The 20,300-nt window shown below is 41.6% G+C and overlaps 1 protein-coding gene across 2 annotated transcripts; it reads right to left on the reverse strand.

Annotated features, from left to right (window-relative positions):
• Positions 1 to 204: 204 nt before the first annotated feature.
• MRPS10 (mitochondrial ribosomal protein S10) lies at positions 205 to 19,797 on the reverse strand. Of its 2 annotated transcripts, none has more exons than XM_047860448.1 (7): positions 19,730 to 19,797; positions 8,431 to 8,495; positions 8,265 to 8,334; positions 6,135 to 6,271; positions 4,183 to 4,291; positions 2,383 to 2,472; positions 205 to 1,910 (listed from the first exon to the last, which is right to left on the reverse strand). In XM_047860448.1, the coding sequence occupies exons 1-7, from the start codon at positions 19,775 to 19,777 to the stop codon at positions 1,827 to 1,829; spliced, it is 603 nt and encodes a 200-aa protein (XP_047716404.1). In that variant the 5' UTR covers positions 19,778 to 19,797; the 3' UTR covers positions 205 to 1,826. The 2 variants fall into 2 exon arrangements, with proteins under 2 accessions (XP_047716404.1, XP_047716403.1); XM_047860447.1 differs by having other exon boundaries at positions 8,265 to 8,337.
• Between the last annotated feature and the right edge of the window lie 503 nt (positions 19,798 to 20,300).

Raw genomic sequence — 20,300 nt, forward strand, 5'->3', positions numbered from 1 at the left:
CGCTTTTCTCATTACCTCCCTTCCCCACATGGACAAGTGGTACCTGGGCATTAATTCTCATTTTCAGAATATGCATTTTGCTCAGGAGACCCAACTAAAAAAAAAAGAATTTCTCATCCTATCAGGATGAAGAAATCCTCTTGTTTCTATCAGGAAATAGGCTTCAAGTATACCAAATGCTTTTGTCAAAGAAATATCACCAGCTTCTGTTGTGTGTGTAGTTTATTTGTATATTTACCTTAAAACAAGATTTTAATATATAACGTGAAGTGCCAAGTAATCTGGTTTACAGGTTAATTCAGTCTGAAAACAGCTGCACATCTTGAAAGGAACTCACATGGAGAGTCAATGGAAGCCAAGTTTGCATAAATCATCTTATGATACAGTGATTAATACTGTCTGTAAAAAAGTTTAGATGTGGATATGTATTTAAGGAACTTTTTCTTTTAAAGTAAAAACGGGTCACAGATCGCTGCTTTGCAAGATATACTTCTATTATATCGCTCGTTTTATTGACTAGTTCTTAATCCCGAGGTTTACACCTGGGATAAGCATGCTTCAGGCATTTGTGAATGACACAGTCAACAACTGAGCTGTGAGCTGAGTGAGGTCACAGGGCACAGGCTGTAATTCTTTTCATGTTAATGACAGTAATGGAAGTCTGATACATAAGCAGTATGCATTCAAAACATTGACACCTGATAGTAGGTCAGGGAAAAGAGAACAGGGACTCCAGCTTAAGTTTAAGGGAGGAAAAACTGAGGAGTCATAACTACCCCAAAGATGTGAAGGAAACCTCAAAAGACATGGACCTGATCTGCTGTAAAAAAGGAAACGAATCACTCCCTTGGGGATGATACGCCAGCAGTTTCAGCACATTGTAGTCCTGCCTCTCTCAGGGTTTTAACTAAGATTTAATTTCATGGAAAAGTAGCCATCTCGAAACAAAAAGAATGCCATTTACCAAAACAAAGAGGCCTTATCAGTGTGGGACTTAATAAGGAAAAATATTTATCTGTGCCCTGCATGTTTTTCAAAAGCCATACTTCCATTCAACGTTTGGTATTTACTACAGTGCTGGTTACAGAGCTAACAAAATAAAAGCCTGTTGAATGAATGAATCACGGGATGAAAAAAGTGATGCAGACAGTCATTTCTTGAGAGCTCAAATTCCACTATAGTGCTCCTTCTTGGCAGCCTGGCAAGGGTTTGGGCGACAAGAAGAGTTCAGTGTGTGCCACAAGTGTACGTGATCTGCTGCACAGTACATTCATTTTCAAGAATGTCACGCTTAAATGAGGTGAAATTTGGAGGTCACCACCTCCACACCAGGATTTTCCAGCTTGCACTAGGTAAATTATCAAAAACTGTTTGGCGTTACACTGTTACATTAACCAAATTAACTGAAGGTTCCTTCTAAGTAGTTGAAAAGGAAAAAATGTGTGTAAGGAGTTATTTCAAACACTCACTTTCAGACAAATGAAGTGACACAAGTTAAAATCAGTGCAAACTGATAACTGAACTGTAACAGAATGACAAAACAGAAACCTGATTCTTTTGGTGCACAGTAGTCAAAGTGGCTTGCTCACATTTGTTAAAACCGGAACTGAAACAATGATGTGTACAAAAGAGTAAGGTGAAGTGGTTTTCACTGTGGTCCAGTGTGTCATTAAAGTTTCACCCCCGCTTTGAGCTGATCAGGGCACGTGGGCTCAACAGAGCAGTCAAGTGCACTCACGGTCGTTCCCACTGGAAGCCTCTATTTCAACATACGTGTTTGAGCCACGCTTGGGTCAAACGCCGGTGCAAGTAGACTGGCTGAGACTTTAGGACCTGCTTTCTGCTTTTTCCTCTGGTACTGTTTCCCAGATTGGCTCCTTGATGTGTTCTGGTAACCGTTCTAATTTTGTCTAAAAAGAGAAAAACAAAACTATAACATAATGTGGACTTAACCCAACTCTTTAGCCACAAATTGGATGAACTCTGTTCCCTCAAATCCTCTTGCCTTCTTTCTTCCTTTTACCCCTCTCACCTTTTTGTAGGGTTCTGAAACAGAAGGAAACCGGATGGTATACAAAACACTCTCACAAATGGTCGATCCGATCCCCGGTGATCTCCAGGGACACCGCCAATTAACGTAGACCCCGCATCTAGGCAACTGCTAAGCGGGAGGAAGACTCCAGAGGTGGCCCGGGGAGGAAGAAGAGGCTGCGGTGGCGGGATTCCGCTCAGCTGCCACTGCTGCACAGAGGGGCAGGGACCCCAGCTCTGCCTCCACACCTGCCACGGGCCATCCCGCCTACTCGGTGGGCCGAGACAGGCCCACGATGTGGCAAAACAATACAGGCCTCCCTCCATCAGAGGTGGAAATCTAAATCATACCTTTATAACTTCCATGGCAACCCCTTCAGGTAAGTTTCGCTGAATATATTCCAAGTAGACATCCGCTGTACTTCCAGTCAGATGTTCTAACTAAAATATCAAACATGAAATTGGTTCATGATATGCCGTTAAAGCAGAAATGTTAAGTTTTTAAGTAAAAGCAGTACAGCCTTTTCTTCATGAAATCTTACACAGAATTCCAATTTAAAAGGAAAAGAGTATATCGATCCTCTGGTTGACTGGAAGGGGGAGTATGGCATAGAACACCTTAAAATCAGGGCTCTATGGAACCCACCCGACAAGCATGATGTTAAAGCAGTATACCTGCATTTGTTTCATTAACATTTACAGTAAAACCTTGGTTTGTGAGCATGATTTGTTCCGGAAACATGCTTGTAATCCAAAGCACTTGTATATCAAAGTGAATTTCCCCATAAGAAATAATGGAAGTTCAGATGATTTGTTCTACCTCAAAAATACTCATATAAAAATAATTACAATACTGTAATAGAATACAAAATAATAAAGAAAATACAAAATACAAAGAAAAATAAACAAATTCACCTGCACTTACCTTCGAAACCCTTCATGGCTGGTGTGAAGGAGACAAGAGACAGGAGGGTTATTGTGTAGGACGATTTTCACTATCACTAGTGGAATCACTGCTATCTATTGACTCAGTGGAATCTTCTGCATGGGGGCCACTGTATATGCTCAGATGCTGACAACAGAACAGTATTAATAAACTCTTGTCACATACTGTATTTATGTAACTGGCAATCAGGCAGCAGAGGAAAGGGCCTATATGTGCAGGCAGCCTGACAAAGAATGAAGCAAAACATTCCTAAGCTTCCTCTTGTATGGAAGAGCAAAGGACTGTCCATAGGTGCTTTGAAGGGACAAAACATACACTAGTGCCAGTTGTGGGCACCTTCCAACGTTCTGAAAAATCACTGATTTCTACCAAACACTGCAGCCTGAGACCAAGCATCTGAGCATGTGAGATGATCACCCACAATCCCAGAGTGAGAGAGTGAGAGTGAGAGAGAAAGAGAGGGAGAGAGAGAGAAGAACCATTGGCTCAGTTGTGATCATGTGATGTTCGGCATCACATACTACTTGTACTGTAAATTTATTAGAAATGTTTGCTCATCTTGCAGAACACTCGCAGAACAAGTAACTCGCAATCCAAGGTTTTACCGTGTTAATCACTTACTATGTGATGGCAGTATTCTAAGTGCTTTCGATAAATATCTCATTTTATCTTCTCACTAACCTTACGAGATGGGTACCATTATTACTCTCATTCTACAGATGAGAGCACTGAGGTACAGATCACACAACTGGTATGTGCCAGTACTTGGATCTGTCTGATTCCAGAACGCTCACTCTTCTTAACCACAAGACTATGCTGACCCTACTGGATGCACAAAGGAATAACAGATGAATGAAAAACCTTAATGTTACCCGGCACGGACATGGAAAACCCAGTTAGCATGTAAAAAGGATCGCTAGAAGTATATAAAAACTTAACTAGCATTTTTGAAATAGAAGTAAAATTATTCCAAGGCCATATTATTGTATGAAAATTAGCATAATTTGCATTGCTGAGTTAAAGTATGAACTGCTCTTAAGGATGGTTTATTTGAGTTTGATTTCCTATCATTTACCTTCTCTACAACTATCAGTCATGGGCAGACTGAAAGAAGTCAACCCGGTCAACATCAAGGGAAAGTTACAATGTGCTAGTGTGAAATTCCAGATATTTCAAAAATGCTTGAATGTCTGAAATAAACTCACCTCTAAACATCTGTAAAGTGTTCTCATTTCATACTGAACTCTGTGCTTCTTGAAAATATGCACTGATTTGAGAAGAGTAAATCGCTCTATTTTTCTTGGAGGCTCATGTCTGAAAAATTAATGGGCGAAACAACATGCTTAAGCTAAGTGATGTTAAAACCTGAGTCACAGATATCAAAGCATGATTGCACAATTTTGTAGGTCAAGCTCATACTCAATTACAGGCATTAGCTACCATTTACAGACTTCCATTTGTCAAGAATGTCCTGTGTAACAACCGCTGTCATAAAGCTCAGGCCAAAACAAACACCCCAGACAGCAATGGGAACATTATTCCACAGCCTCAAAAATGAGCCTTGGCATGCAAGGGCACACACATGCACCTGCGGCTTTTACAACCCTGCCCTGAACTCCCTTTCTGACCAAATACATGAACTGTGAGGAGAAGCAGCCATGTGCTACTGTTTGTGTATTGTTTTAGAAAAACCCGCAGAGACACTGATAACCACAAAACTAAAGTCTGTTATGGGAAACGTGTGGGTTCCTTCTGTTTTGTTATAAGGCAAGGCTGGCAAAGCCCCAAATGGGCCTTGTTTAGCACCAGGAGCAGGTGATGAGAGAAGAGGGTTGCAGGAATCACCTCTTATCCGCGGTTTTGCTCTCAGCAGTTTCAGTTGCCCGTGGTCAACCGTGGCCCAGAAGCAGATGAGAACTCCTTCTGAGGGAGTCAGGTCAGTAGCAGCCTAACATTACACCACATGTCACAGTGCCTACATCATTCCCCTCACTTCCTCTCATCCTATGGGCAATTTTTTTTTAACGTTTATTTATTTTGGGGTGGGCGGGGAGAGGGAGAGGGAGAGAGGGAGGGAACGCATGCACGCAAGTGGGGAGAAAATCCCAAGCAGGCTCCATGCTGTCAGTGCAGAGCCTGACAAGGGGGCTCAATGTCACGGGCCATGAGATCATGACCTAAGCCAATATCAAGGGGTCAACGTTTAACCGACTGAGCCACCCAGGTGCCCCTCATCACGTGGGCATTTTATGGTCTCATCTCATCACAAGGGTGAGTACAGTACAGTAAGAAATTCTGAGACAGGGAGAGAGACAGCACATTCACATAACTTTTATTACAGCATATTGTTGCAACTGTTCTGTTTCATTACTAGTTGTTAATTTCTTACTGTGCCTAATTTATAAATAACTTCCTCACAGGTATATATGTATAGGAGAAAACAGTACATATAGGGTTCAGTGCTATCTGTGGTTTCAGGCATCCACTGGGGGTCTTGGAAGTATCCTAGACAGGTAAGGGGGAGACAACTATAGTTACACTTGACCCAGCAGTGATTTCAAGGCCATATGAAGCTCACCTGACTCCTGCATGAAATTACCGGGTGACTAGTGTTTCTGAAGGCTGGTTTTAAAATGGCTATATTAGACAAAGACCATCAAACCCAAAGAGTCTAAAAGGATTGCTTGTTCGCCTAATCCACCTCCCTGCCCCATGGACAGCCCAGACATGAGGGCTTCTTGGGTCTCCTATGTCTATGCAATTGCTAAAGAAAGGATTTCCTCTATTTTTCTTGTTCACTCATTCTAATACTTAAAAATTCTAGTAGATAGGAATCCTGATAATATGACAAACCTAAGCTCTATCTGCCATGAGGTTCTATGCTGTTTTAAGACCTTAGACCTGGGGCGCCTGGGTGGCTTGGTCAGTTGAGCGTCTGACTTTGGCTCAGGTCATGATCTCACAGTTTGGGCCCCACACCGGGCTCACTGCTGTCAGCACGAAGCCCACCTCGGATGCTCTGTCCTCCCCCCCGCCCCTCCCCCACACGCTCAAAAAAGAAAAAAGAGAGCTCACACCTAGTTGGGATGAGCACCATTTTCCTGGTTGATCATGTTACAGCAGCTAAAAGGTCAGATTAGGAAAGATAAATACTTACACTTTAATAGAGATACCAAGTTCTTTAGCAGCAAGCACGGCAAAATATTCGTAACTGTCCAGTACGGCTTTATCATGGCCTTTTACTAAAACTGACAGGCGCTTATATAATGTATCTGGTTCATCAGAAATGGTTATCTAAAATTTTCAAATCAAGAAGAAAAGTTTCAGTTGTGGTTCCTCCAATATTTATAACTGGAAAATTTAACATATTATCCTCAATTGAACACTTTCAGAGTTTACTAATAAATGGGGAGAAAAATGCTGAGCAACATCTTAATACTGTTAGCCTAAGTAGCTAGATACTAACACATTCAGATCTCCACAATGACGCTTACAATCTGTTAAAATATACTTTAAATCAAAAGGACTTCCAAGCAACCTACAAAATCACTAATGAGACCTTCTAACTTAATATTTATTGGGCCCCAAATACACCATGGGAAAGGATTCTGGGGTCTGTTAACCAAGTAGCCTGGTTAGAAGGGCAGAAGACTTGGATTGAGAATTAAACTCTGCCTCTTATAGCTGAATGACAACGGGCAAGTCATACCATCTCACCATATTTCAGTTTCCTTATGCATAAAACGGAAGAATACCCATGCTAGAGCTCACAGCACCACTCACGGCATTTCTGTAGGGTGCTAACATGTAAACACAGATTAAAGTGCTTATAAGTCATAAAACGTTGTTTTACAAAGGCAAGCTATTGCTATTTATATTTTTATTAGTTTTATTCATGTATGTTTTGCCTACCCTAATAGAAAAATTACTCATTTCTAATTAAAATGTTATGGCACTGACTGTACATTTAACTTGTACCTCTTCCACTCTAATGCTTAAAGATTTAGGAATAATGGGTTTGACATTTCTGACTTTCCTCCAAGGGGTGAATTACCTTCACCTTCATCCATCCATTAGACCAGTAATTTATCTTACTAATCCAATGATTCAGGGTTAAATTACTTTGCTCCTCAAAGGAAATCTACTTACTAACCAGGAAGCAAGCTAGACATTTACTCTCAATTATCCCCAAGGTTAGGCAGGGTTGCTGGAAAGAACACAGTACACGGATATTCTACACCATAACCTAGGGCACAAGGGAGAGGGAATATAGCCCTAAGAGGTGTTTCTGATTGGTCCTCAGAGGGTTTTAAAGAGAGTTTGAATCTGTCGTGATATAAAAAAATCAAGAGATTTTGAATAAAAAATTGGATTTCAGTTTAGCTTGGAAAATTTGAGACCATCTGTCATCACTAGGTCTGACTTCCCACGTGGCAACAAGTGGCTAGAGTAAGTAGCAGCTGTCTCGCTTATAAAGGGCATAGCCTGCCACCGTGCCCACCCTGCCATCTTTCCTTACAGGCCTGGCCCAGGCAAACATCTGACTTGGAGACCCAGAGTTTATAGGTATTGCCATGGAAATATACCCAGTATTTATTCAGTGAAAGAAAAATCAAAAGAGCAGTACATTATGTAGAACACAATTTCATTTTGGTGTGCATGTGCACAGACAAGATGATTACATACAGACAAATGTCTAGAAGGATTCATGACAAACCGTTAAAGGGGATTATTTGTGAGGGGTGGAAATGAAAGGTTTCAGAATTTGTAAGGATTTTTTAAACCACAAATTTATACAAAAACTGGGCTCACAGAATCATGATTTTTACTTAAAGGAAAAAAGGTTACACAGCTACTTCTAGATTTTCTTTACTGTGGTAATGTGCTTTCTCACTGTGAACAATAAAGGATTGTCCAGGCCCAGGTTCAATGTCTTAACATGAAAACAAAGACCTGAAAGCCTAAAAGAGAAAAAAATTTCCCTAATGTAATAACAAGTATTCTGCATCATTAATTATGACAACCCTTCACATTATGCTGAGCTAAAGCAAACGACTGCTTATTCCCACAGTTATTTGGGGTAAATAATTGATTCCCTGATTCTCTGAAACATAATACGAACAGCCAGGGACATTACAGAGTACTTTACTCAGGCACACCGTGCACGTGCCAGTATTCGAAAACAAAGTATTTTTACTCTAAAGTGCTCGGGAAACAGCCCCAAAGGAAATAATGAGGAAAATTTATTGCTAATATAGCTCCTTACCAAGAAACAGAGAGTACATACCGTGGGCTTGGTCAAATCCTTGGGAATATCAACGTGTAGGTTTGAAAACTGCACCCACTTCATACTGGTACTGCTATGTGTGGAAACAAAGAGAAACCTAAGTAAAACAGCACAAAAGCCCATTTCCTTATTCGATTTAGCAAACCCAATTATATTATATACTTACAGGAGAAAGCCACCATTTCTGGCTGTACTGGTCTTAGAACTGTTTACAGAAAAACTCCTTGAACCCTAAAAATAAGGAGCATGTTTTAGAATTAAAGTCAGTATTCAAATCATTCATAGTTTCCACTAAAAAAATCAAAAGGTGTACAATGCTTCAAATAATGGGCTATCTCATTATTTCAAATGAAGACACTGAGGTAACTAAAATGCCAGATTAGATTTCATTTTAAAACAAGAGAACAACGACAGAGTGGATAATCAAAAAAGACTCTCAAAATAGTAGAGAATTTGTGTCTTTTAAAGCTCAGGAGTAAGAACTTTTTTAAACAAGGAATTCTTGGGGCACCTGGGTTGGTTAAGCGTCTGACTCTTGACTTCAGCTCAGGCAATGATCTCATGGTTCGTGGGTTCGAGCCTTGTGTCGGGGTCTATAGTGACAGTCCAGAGTCTGGTTGGGATTCACTCTTCCTCTCTTTCTGCTCCTCCCTGTTTGTGCTCTCTCTCAAATATTAAAAAAAAAAAAAAAAAAAAAAAGCAATTCTCTCTCTCTCTCTCTCTCATACACACACACACACACACACACACACACACACACACGCAATTCTCACATTAAAAGAACACCTATGACTTAAATATGTGAAAAGAAAAAAAAAGGGCCCCTGGGTGGCTCAGTCGGTTGAGTGTCTGACTTTGGCTCAGGTCATGATCTCACGGTTCGTGGGTTCAAGCCCCGCACTGGGCTCTGTGCTGCCAGCTCAGAGCCTGGAACCTGCTTTGGATTCTGTGTCTCCCTGTCTCTCTGCCCCTCTCCTGCTCATGCTCTGTCTCTCTCTCTCTCTCTCTCTCTCTCTCTCTCTCTCTCTCTCTCTCAAAAATAAACATTAAAAACAAATAAACAAACAAATAAATAAATAAAATATGTGGACATCAAGGAAAAAAATGTGACTTCATTCTTCCATTGGTTTTTATAGATTGAATGTACTTCAATATAATATTTATTTTGCCTGAATATTTCTGAGCAATAAGTCTCTTTATAATTAAGAGCTGGACAGTAATTCTAAAGTAATCTTATTTTGAAGCTTTTCTACATCTTTTCTAGCATATGTGTTTCTTGGCTTGGCTGGGATAGCTTAGTTTATAAATAAATCGAAATACACAGGGAAACTGACACCCATCTTCTACCACTGCTGTACTTCATACTCCCAACAATCCAGCATTTCCAAATCCTTTACTGTCAGCTCCCCCTAGTGGACAAAACTTCTAGTTTTAGGAGACCTATGGTACTATTATATATAGCAATTTGCCTTCTGTTTTCCCCTTAAGCTATCCTGAGATTTAAAAATGTAACCTGAGAAAGGAGTACAGTAAGATCCCTAAAAATACTTAGAAGATGAAAATAACACTTTAGTACAAGTAAAACTTAAACCAACTGAGGGTCACCTAAGTATGTTTTAAAAAAGCCTATTCTTAGCTTATTGTCCTGTCCTCCCTCTGTACCCAAGATGGACGCAAACCAAAACTTTCATATTCGCCCTTGGATGAAGGGAGAAAAACAAAAAGAAAGGAAATCAGGCACAATACAAGGCAGCTGGAGGTGAGTGCCATTCCTCACACACAATCACAGAGGAAATCCCCTCCCTGCATGTACACCAGAGACCCCACAATCCAGTTGTGCAAAAGGACCACAGGTCTAAGGAACAGGACACTTCCCAGTCATATTCTCCCAGTATAAACCTCTGCTTTTAAAAGCTGGAGCCTAAAGTGCTGTTATATCCACAAATCAACCTTAAGAAGTTCTTAAGATTTTTGTTTTGTTTTGTTTTTTTAAGGGACAGAACCGAGTCTGAGTGTGCATTGTATTAGTAGTTCAACTTTCACCATCTAACTTTTTTTTTTTTTTTTAACATTTATTTTTGAGACAGAGAGATAGAGAGCATGAACAGGGGAGGGTCAGAGAAAGAGGGAGACACAGAATCTGAAACAGGCTCCAGGCTCTGAGCTGTCAGCACAGAGCCCGATGAGGGGCTCGAACCCACGGACTGCGAGATCATGACCTGAGCCAAAGTCGGAGGCTTAACTGACTGAGCCACCCAGGCGCCCCTAACTTTTCCTTTTTAAAAAGCTTATTCTTATTTTTGAGAGAGACAGCATGAGAGGGGGAGGGACAGAGAGAGAGAGGGAGAGAGAGAATCCGAAGGAGGCTCTGCACTGTCAGCACAGGGCCCGATGTGGAGCTTGAACTCACAAAACCAGGAGATCATGACCTGAGCGGAAACCAAGAGTTGGCCGCTTAACTGACTGAGCCATCTAGGCACCCCCACCATCTGACTTTAAGAACAATGGTTCTCCAAGTGTGGTCTGAGGACTTGAGGGGTCCAAGAGATTAAAACTATTTTCCTAATAATAGCCATTATTTGCAACTTTTCCACTCTCACTCTCAACCGTGTACAGTGAGGTTTTCTAGAAGCTGCATGCTGAGTGATATAGCAAGACTGCAAAACAAACATGAGAATCCAGCTGCCCTCCATGAAGCCAGACATTAAAAGAATGTGAAAATGAATAAAGGGAAACCTCACTGAAGCAGGGGGGTTAGAAGGGGGAGCCATACCACTCAATGTCAATTATGGAAAGAATTGTCAATTACAGGCCCCAACATGAAAAGATGTTCACTGAATCTTCTCTAAGAAATTGACTACCTCTGTGACTCAGCCTATGAAAAACTATCTGAACTCCTGCTTATCTCCACTGGACCTTCATTCAAAGCACTTCCCAACTTCTTCCTTTTCCTCCATAAAATGTTTCTCTCCTTTGTTTATGGGACTTGCCTACGGTTTGCCATAGCTTGCATGTCCCAAACTGTATTTCTTTGTCATTCCCAAATAAACCAATTTCTACTGGTAAAATAACTTTTATTTTTAAGGTTAACATTATTTGGTGATCAGAAGTGGGATCCAAAAATGAACCCCAACAGCTTTGAGGCTGGTGAGCAAACAGGTGCCAGGGCCCACAGAGGCAATTAAGCTCACTGCTTTCTTGCCATTCCTGGTGTTGGAGGCTAAGTTTCTCCTGCACTTCGAGCTCTATTCTCTTCGTGCTTTGAGCTCTCCAGTCTTTATTTGGGATCTGTTTTAAGGCTTTGTCCTTTCAGAGTACTTGCCTGACCTTTGGTCTGACTCCCTTCTGGAACCAGACGGTTCCTGTTGGAACTGTGTTAGTTTTGGTCCACCTCCTTTCCAGAACTGGGCTGTTCCCACTGGTTCTGTGCTGACCTTTGGTCAGATTCCTTTGGAACCAGGATGTTCCTGTTGAAACTGTGCTGTTTAGGAATTTTTCTTTTTTTGCTCTAGAGAAACCTCTAAGAAACAGGACCCCAGTCATCAAAATGCTTTAAGGGCAGCACTCCTTCTGGGACCTTGGTTTTATGTTTAAAAACTGTAGTTCCTCCTCATGCCCATTTCTAACTAAATGGACTGACTTAATCAAAAGTAATTTAGAACTTCAATTGGCCATTATGGGGAAGTTTTGATCTCCCCAAACTTACTTTTCTCAAAACCAAACCAGACAGCCATGTCTCTAAACTTTTCAAACTTGAATGGGATGCCTGTGTCTTTTTTTCTTTTTAATTTTATTTTTTATTTTTAAAAATTTACATCCAAATTAGTTAGCATAAAGTGCAACAGTGATTTCAGGAGTAGATTCCTTAGTGTCCCTTACCCATTTAGCCCATCCCCTCTCCCACAAACCGTCCGGTAACCCTGTTTGTTCTCCATATTTATGAGTCTCTTTTGCTTCGTCCCCCTCCCTGTTTTTATATTCTTTTTGTTTCCCTTCCCTTATGTTCATCTGTTTTGTCTCCTAAAGTCCTCGTATGAGTGAAGTCATATGATTTTTGTCTTTCTCTGACTAATTTCACTTAGCATCATACCCTCCAGTTCCATCCACGTAGTTGCAAATGGCAAGATTTCATTCTTTTTGATTGCTGAGTAATACTCCATTGTATATAAATACCACATCTTCTTAACCCATTCATCCATTGGTGGACATTTGGACTCTTTCCATACTTTGGCTATTGTCGATAGTGCTGCTATAAACATGGGGGGGTGCATGTGTCCCTTCGAAACAGCACACCTGTGTCCCTTGGATAAATGCCTAGTAGTGCAACTGCTGTGTCGTAGGGTAGTTCTATTTTTAGTTTTTTTGAGGAACCTCCATACTGTTTTCCAGAGTGGCTGCATCAGCTTGCATTCTCATAGGATGCCTGTGTCTTAAAGCTTCCAAACATTACCAATTAATCTAAAACTGGTTCTCTGCAAAATATAGTTTCTAGACTGAGACAAAGATGGAAAGGCTTCTGAGGCCCCCAGGACTGTAGCAGCCACCTATGCTCAAGCCCCACCTGTGGTGACATCATCCTCCTTCCCTCTGGTTGGCTTCCATCCCCTCTACACCCTCAGTTTCCCCATTTTAATTTTCTCACCAAACTTCCCTTTTCATCCAAACCTCTCCCTGCTCCCTCCCTGAACCCACTAAGATCTGCTCCTTTAAAGTTAAATCTTCTGAGGTTCCAAGTAACCCCCAAATTTCTTATGTTCCCTGGAGTAATGCTGAATTGCGAGCCAGAGTTAAAAAGAGTTTCCCTGTAATGACTGAGAACCCCCATAGGTTTGCTGAAGCATTTCCCATAGTTTTGCAAACTTGCCAACCCAGTTTCTCAGATTTTTTAGCAATTAGTCCACATTCATGTTGGAGAGGGCCAGACCAGACACTGGCTGTAAGTAGCCCAATGGGAACATCTTGAAAAGAGTTTAGAGAAACAGACCCCTGATTTTTGGCAAGACGCTAGAACATTCCCTGGAAATCTCCACCGAGCAATTACAGTAGACTTTTCCTAAGCCTGCTGATTGGAACAAAATCCAGTCTTGCACAGAAAAGCCTGATGAACCTATTCATGACTATTAAAATTGATTTCAGATTGTTTTCAAAGAAAATTCTGGTCTTCCTTTTGATGTTGAATCCATTGGGGTAGCATTTAACTATGTTTCTTAATGGGATGAACTGGGCTAACTCTTTTTTTAGTTAAAAGGACCATGATGGAATGGGAAACTGTGCCCGCTCCTGATTAGTTGGTTTGGCAAACCAGCTTGCTAGTACCTTAGGGGAATCACCTAAAAGAAAGACCACTAAAATGCTTAATTTTTCATTTTAACAAATGAAGGCCCTTAAACAAGACGAAAAACTTCCTGGTTTCTATTATTGTTGCAAAGAGTCAGAACACAGGAAAAAAAGATTGTTACCATCTTGCCTTCAGCCCTCTATAGCCAGCCTTTCCAATGTCCTCCTCATTCCCAAGACAGGGCTCCAGGAAACCACAGGAGTTCTTCCCAAACCTCCCTCTTACTTGGCTAAGGGAAACCACTGTTCAGATCAGGAACAAATCTTTCTCTTTCCTTATTGACACAAGAACTACACGCTTGGTGCGTGACCCCAGTGCTATAAAGCAGCCCCTGCTTGGAGTACTAAAACAGTTCAAACACTGGGGTCTCTAATAAACTTCACCAGTTTCGTCTCTGACCCTGTTCTCTTTAGTCTAGGCCCTTTGGGAGACACACACCCTTTTCTCCTTAGTTCCTCTGCTCTTACAGAGTGCAGAGATTTTTCAGAAATACATCATGCTGGAATTTCTTTCTCCCAAAAAGAGGGAAATAATTCTAGAATTTGACAGTAGTACTCAAGATAGCCAACCAGGGAGATTAAATGACCTTCTGACATCTTTTATTTGCTCCATGTCGGACAGCACTACAGCTGCATCTGGGGACACTGTCCCCAGATGGACTGGGTCAAATCCTCTTTCTGGGCAAAATCTTCATCTGATTGGCGGAATCCACAGGTATACTTTCCATCTAGATTCAACAGCTCCTTCAAAACCTCTCCCCAGAATGAATGAATACTCTATAAATAAAGAAGCCCTGCAAGGCATCAACCTGGTAACAGAAGATTACAAAGCTCAGGGCCTCATTATCCCCTGTACTAGTCCTAGTAATTCACCTATTTTACCTGTGAGAAAACTCAATGGCCAAGGATGGAGGTTTATCCAAGACCTCTGAACAATACATTGCTATCCCTTGGCACCCTGTTGTTCCTAACCCCCATATGTTACTGACATCCATTCCCACTGAAAGCAAATTTGTCACTGTAATTGATGTATGTAGTGTAAAAATAGCCAGTATCTTTTTGCTTTCACTTGGGAAGGATGGAAAGACCCCTGGACAATAATGCCCCAGAGCAGCACAGAGAGTCCTTACTTTTTACAAACCTTAAAAACAGATGTGGATGATAAAAAACTTTCTATAGGCTCTACTTTGTTAGAATCTGTAGATAATTTGCTTTTCTGCTGCCCTTCTCAAATCCCTTCTCAGTAAGACAGCACCTATCTGTTAAAGCTTTTGGCATTAAAAGGACATCAAGTCTCTGGAGAAAAACTGCAGTTTGCTCAAACTCTGCTTCAATACTTAGAGCACCTGACCTCAGAATGAGGACCAGATCTGGATCCAGGTAGGCTTCGTGCCATCCTGAACTTCCTCACACCTAAAACGAAGTGCCAATTACGAGGTTTTCTTGGACTGGCTGGCTACTGTCGAATTTGGATTTGAAACTTCTTTCATGGCTCAATCTCTATACGATTTACTAAAGAATAAAAAGAAATGGCCAACCTAATTCTATTATTTGGAAAAATCGAGAAGACACAGCTTTGGGGACTTTAAAGAAAAGCCTAATAAAGCCCACAGCCCAGATGTCCTAATTACCAACTTCCCTCGTTGCATGTGAGGGGGGAGGGAACACCCTTGGAGTACTCACCCTAAAACATGGGGACCATCATGGACCCATGGAGTATCGTAGCCAACAATCAGACCCTGTGGCACGGGGATATTCCCCTAGCCTCTGCATTCCTAACCATTCCTGCCACTGCACTGAAGCCCTCTGAAGAAATAATCACGGAATCCCCTTTAACTATCCTTTAATTCTGGCTAAGGGTAAAGCTGCAAACATTTATAACAGTCAATATGCCTTTGGGGTAGCTCATGACTTTGGAATGTTAGGAAATAGTCAAGAAGTTTCCAATGGGGATAAAATTGAAAACATCTATATCCAAAATTTATTCGATACTATGCTTTGGCTGACTGCACTGGCTGTTACTAAGGTTCCCAAGCATTCCAGACTCAACTCCCTGGGTACCAAAAGGAAACCACCTTGCTATTATTTCCACCAAAAGAGCTGCTTTCAAGGAAATCAATAGCCAAACTCTGTCATGGTCCAAAGGGATGTTCCTCCAAATAATAATTTGGAAAAACTAACCAGAGATACCCAACAATTGGCCCCAGAGAGGAAAAAACAATATTGGAAATCGAGTAATTGTTGGCTCAATAAAGAGAACTGTGGTTTGGACCAAATAACAATCGGGCCTTACCAGAAATTTTAACATTCCCATGACTTACCATTATACATGTCTACTGACAAAATGACAGTGTCATGAGCCCATATTCATGGGGAAATATTACTAAGGCTGAAAACAGTGTCTATCCTGCTCATCCCACCTGTCCAAAGTACAATGCAAAGAAACTGGTTTGCACAAATTTCATACAGCTCCCCCATCTTGCGGATATAAATATATTTTAGTCATGGTCTGTATGTTTCTCACTGAACTAAAGCTTTCCCTTATACACAGGTCACTGTTTCTTCTTTAGCTAAACTTCTGTTAGAAAATATTATTCCTACCCGGGGAACCCCTCTTGAACTTCATAGTGACTGGGGAACCCATGTTACCAGTCAGGTGCTTTGACAAGTCTGTGCTGTGTGGCTGGTTTTACAACACTTCTATTGTATATATCAACCTTAATCCTCAGGGTTAGTCAAACTCACTAATGTCAGGTTAAGAGTAAACTGACAAATTTTGTAGACACCCTCCAAATACCTTGGCTGAAAGCATTGCTGTTGGTCCTTCTCAATCTCAGATCCACCCACTTTGGTACTCAGACTCTCGCCCTTTGAGCTAGTCACAGAACGCTCAATGCACCTGGCCCTTGCCTCCTTGATCCACAATTGATAAAAGGAGACCTATTTCATACTGTAAAGGTCTGATTACTTCTTTTTTTAAAGTTTATTGGGGGGGGGGGGTTGGCAGAGAAGAGGGAGAAGGGGAGAGAGAGAGGGAGGAGAGAGAATCGCAAGCAGGCTCCGCACTTTCAGTGCAGAGCCCGACGCAGAGCCTGAACTCAGAACCATGAGATTATGACCTGAGTCGAAATCAAGAGTGGGACACTTAACTGACTGAGCCACCCAGGGGCCCCAAGGCCTAATTATTTCCATTAAAACCAACTATGCTTTGGTAGAGCAATCTCTTCACAGTGCACCTGGGAGACAGACCTTCACATCTTGCAATATGGAGATTTTGTCTACTGGAAAAGATACATCCAGAAAGATTCTCTTTAACCTTGTGGGAAGGACCCTCATCAGCTACTGCTAACCATCCCTTGTGCTGCCAAACTCCAAGGGACAGAATCCTGGACTCACATGACACATCTAAAGAAAGCGACAAACCCTAACTGGACCTGCACACCATCTGCTGACCTAAAAGTAAAAGCTTCCCAGAACTGAAGCAGATGACATCTGAAGATGCAGCTTTCTCAAGATGTCCAGACCAGGCCTATACATCTTTTCCTCACTATTTACTTCTATTTCTTTTGTGGAAAGAAAATGCCCTTGTCCACCTTTCCCAAACCCCCGTGAAAGGGGGAAACCACTTCTTTTGACGATGGCCTTTTGAAAACAGCCTCATCACGAACCTATGGCAAATTAACCTTTCACCTGCTTTTTCTGAAGGGTGAGAGGTTTCAGCATTCACAAGTCTCTTTTTTCCATTTGGACTATTAACTGACTCTGGAATCTTATCCAGATTTATGGCGTGAATTTGCAACCTTACGTGCTGTGTTACTGGATTACATTTGGTTCCAAACAATTCTTTTGAGATACCAATACTGTTTTGAGTTTTGCTACTTTTGCAAAAAGTTCATTAGCTACTGCTTCAGGTTTATAACTACACTGTATTTTCCAAAATGCACCCAGTTAATTCTTTCAGTGTGTTCTTGCAATATTCACTATTTTGTCTTCACGGCCACTTTAAGCAGGGACTTCCAGGAGGCATACATGACTCCGTGTTTGCCTCTGTAGGGGGGAAGTTTCCTCCCCCAAGTCACAATACGTGCCAATAAATATTTTAGTTTGCTACCTTCAGACTTAGGGGACAAGTTTAGAACCACCATGTAATTTGGAATTGTTACATTACTTCTTTTGTATAATTATTTAAAGTTTTATACTTAGCTTGTCAAGCTTTTGTAAAAATGATGTACCCAATAAAGAGATGATCTCCAATTGGTACAAGCTTGATGTCTTGATAAATGGGAAGTGCCTAAGAGTTCTCCCTGCCACCCCTACTTGTTACTTGAGTCACCTCGGTATGTTTCTTTCTTTCTTTCAATTAAAAAAAAATTTTTTTAATGTTTATTTATTTTTGAGAGAGACAGAATGCAAGCAGGGGAGGGAAGACAGAGAGGGAGACACAGAATCTGAAGCAGGTTCCAGGCTCTGAGCTGTCAGCACAGGGCCCGATGCAGAGCTCAAACCCACGAACTGTGAGATCAGGACCTGAGGCAAAGTCGGATGCTCAACCAACTGAACCACCCAGGTGCCCCAACCTCTCAATATGCTTCCAATCTGTATTTTCTCTCTGACATAAGACATAACAACCAGGAAAAGTCCTTCCTGGCACAGAGGAACAAAACCACTAAATATGGAAACCTGACTCCCAATTAGTAATGCCTTTGGAGAAATATCTTGATCAAAAGGAGGAAATGTAAAAATAAAAGGAAACCTCACTAGAGTCCAGAGGCTAAAAGGGGGTCCCACATCACTTAACATCAATTACTGGAAGAACTGTCAATTACAGACCTCAAGAGAAGAATCAGAATCAGGAAAGTATGATCAATTACAGGCCCCCAAAGGAAAAGATGCATAATAAATCTTCTACAAGAAACTGATTACACTGCAACTCAGCCAAGGAGAAACCATCATCACCCTGAACTCTTGATTTTCTCCAAAGCACTTCCACTCAAAACAGCCCCTCTCAACTTCCTCCTCCTTTCTAAAACAATCCTTTCTTTTATTTGGGGACTTACCTATGGTCTTGCCATACCTTGCCTGTCCCGAATCGCAATTCTGTTATTCCCAAAGAAACTCATTTTTGCTGGTAAAATAATATATACTTTTAAGGTTAACAAGAGATTTACAAAAACATAAAACACTGCTACTCTTGTCACTTTGTTTTGAAAAATTTATTTTTCCATAAAATACGTAATGCATTATTTTTTTTCTTTTCTTTTTAATTTTTTCAAGTTTATTTATTCTTGAGAAAGAAGATGCGCGCGAGCGAGGGGCAGAGAGAGAGAGAGAGAGAGAGAGAGAGAGAGAGAGAGAGAGAGAATACTAAGCAAGCTCCACACAGTGCAGAGCCCCACCCACTGCTCAAACTCAGAAACCCTGAAATGACGGCCTGAGCTGAAATCAAGAGTCAGGCGCTTAATGGACTGAGCCACCCAGGCGCCCCTTCTTGGTCTTACTTCTAAATGCAAGCATTTTTAAGATTCCCAGTTTTATTTTCCAAAAAGTTACATATTCAGAGCTAAAACCGACAAAAGCAAAAGCTCTCTTGAGTCCTCAACCAGTTTTAGAGTGTTAAAGGGATACTGAGGCCAAATAACTTGAGAATCACTGCTTACGGTTTTTGCTTTTTCTCCAAAGAAAGGCGCAGGGAACAGCCCATTCCTACCACTTCCGCGACTCTCATCTAATGTCAGAATCAAAGCTATCCCAATTTGGTTCCATGGGAGGGGTCTAAGATCTGGTACCAGTTCAGCCCCTGATTTTTACCAAAGCAAGCCTTCTCTGAGCTTCAGTTTATTTTGCAAACCTGAAAAGAGTGGTGAGGGACATACGCTGTTCAACATTCTTTCCAGCTCTGACATCCTACGATTCTTCTTGTTCCCGTGTTTGCCCTGATTCTTACGTTTTATCCCATGAGAGGATTCGAAATAAAACCAGCCCCTTTCCCGCCACCTTCCGGCAAACAATGCGCCAAGGGGCGGAATAAATACCGGGGGAAACTCCAGATGGTCAGAACGACAAGCGGCAACAAGACTTTACGGCTCCTGCCCTGTCAGCTAGCTTAGTACCCCCCACCCGCCAGATACCTGCCAGAGACGCCGGCACATGGACCCAAGCGCCGCTCGCGCCGCCATCTTGCCGTCCCGGGCCCCTAGGACTGCTTCCGGGGCAGAGTCGCGTCCTCAGACCATAGAGTTCCTCAAAAGGAGAGAGCGTAGCCTTGCGTTCCGGCACAGGAACAACCATAGAGACGTCATTCTACGTTTTTTTGAGGGTGGGACTGAGAGTCCAGCTGGCTTCCCTAGGGTCGGCTGCTTGGCTGACGCTGGGTCTTGGTCACATTGCATCAGCCCCTGTGTAGATAGTTACCAAGTTCCTTCAGTGTTTCCTCTTCAAATCGTGTTTGCTTATGTAGTTCCTGTTTGGTTGGAGGTAACAGAACACAGGCTTTGAAAAAATGTATATAGTTAATATATTGGCAGCAGTTATTTCTGGGTAGTGGATTAATGGTTGATTTATTTTCCTATTTCTGTATGTTTCAAAATTTTAACAAAATTTCTATTTCATTAAAAGGAAAAGTACCAGGGGTGCCTAGCTGGCTCAGTGGAGCATGTGACTCTTGATCTTGGGGTTATGAATTTGAGCCCCACCTTTGGT

Source organism: Prionailurus viverrinus, chromosome B2 (genome assembly GCF_022837055.1).
Source record: "Prionailurus viverrinus isolate Anna chromosome B2, UM_Priviv_1.0, whole genome shotgun sequence".
NCBI lineage: Eukaryota > Metazoa > Chordata > Mammalia > Carnivora > Felidae > Prionailurus > Prionailurus viverrinus.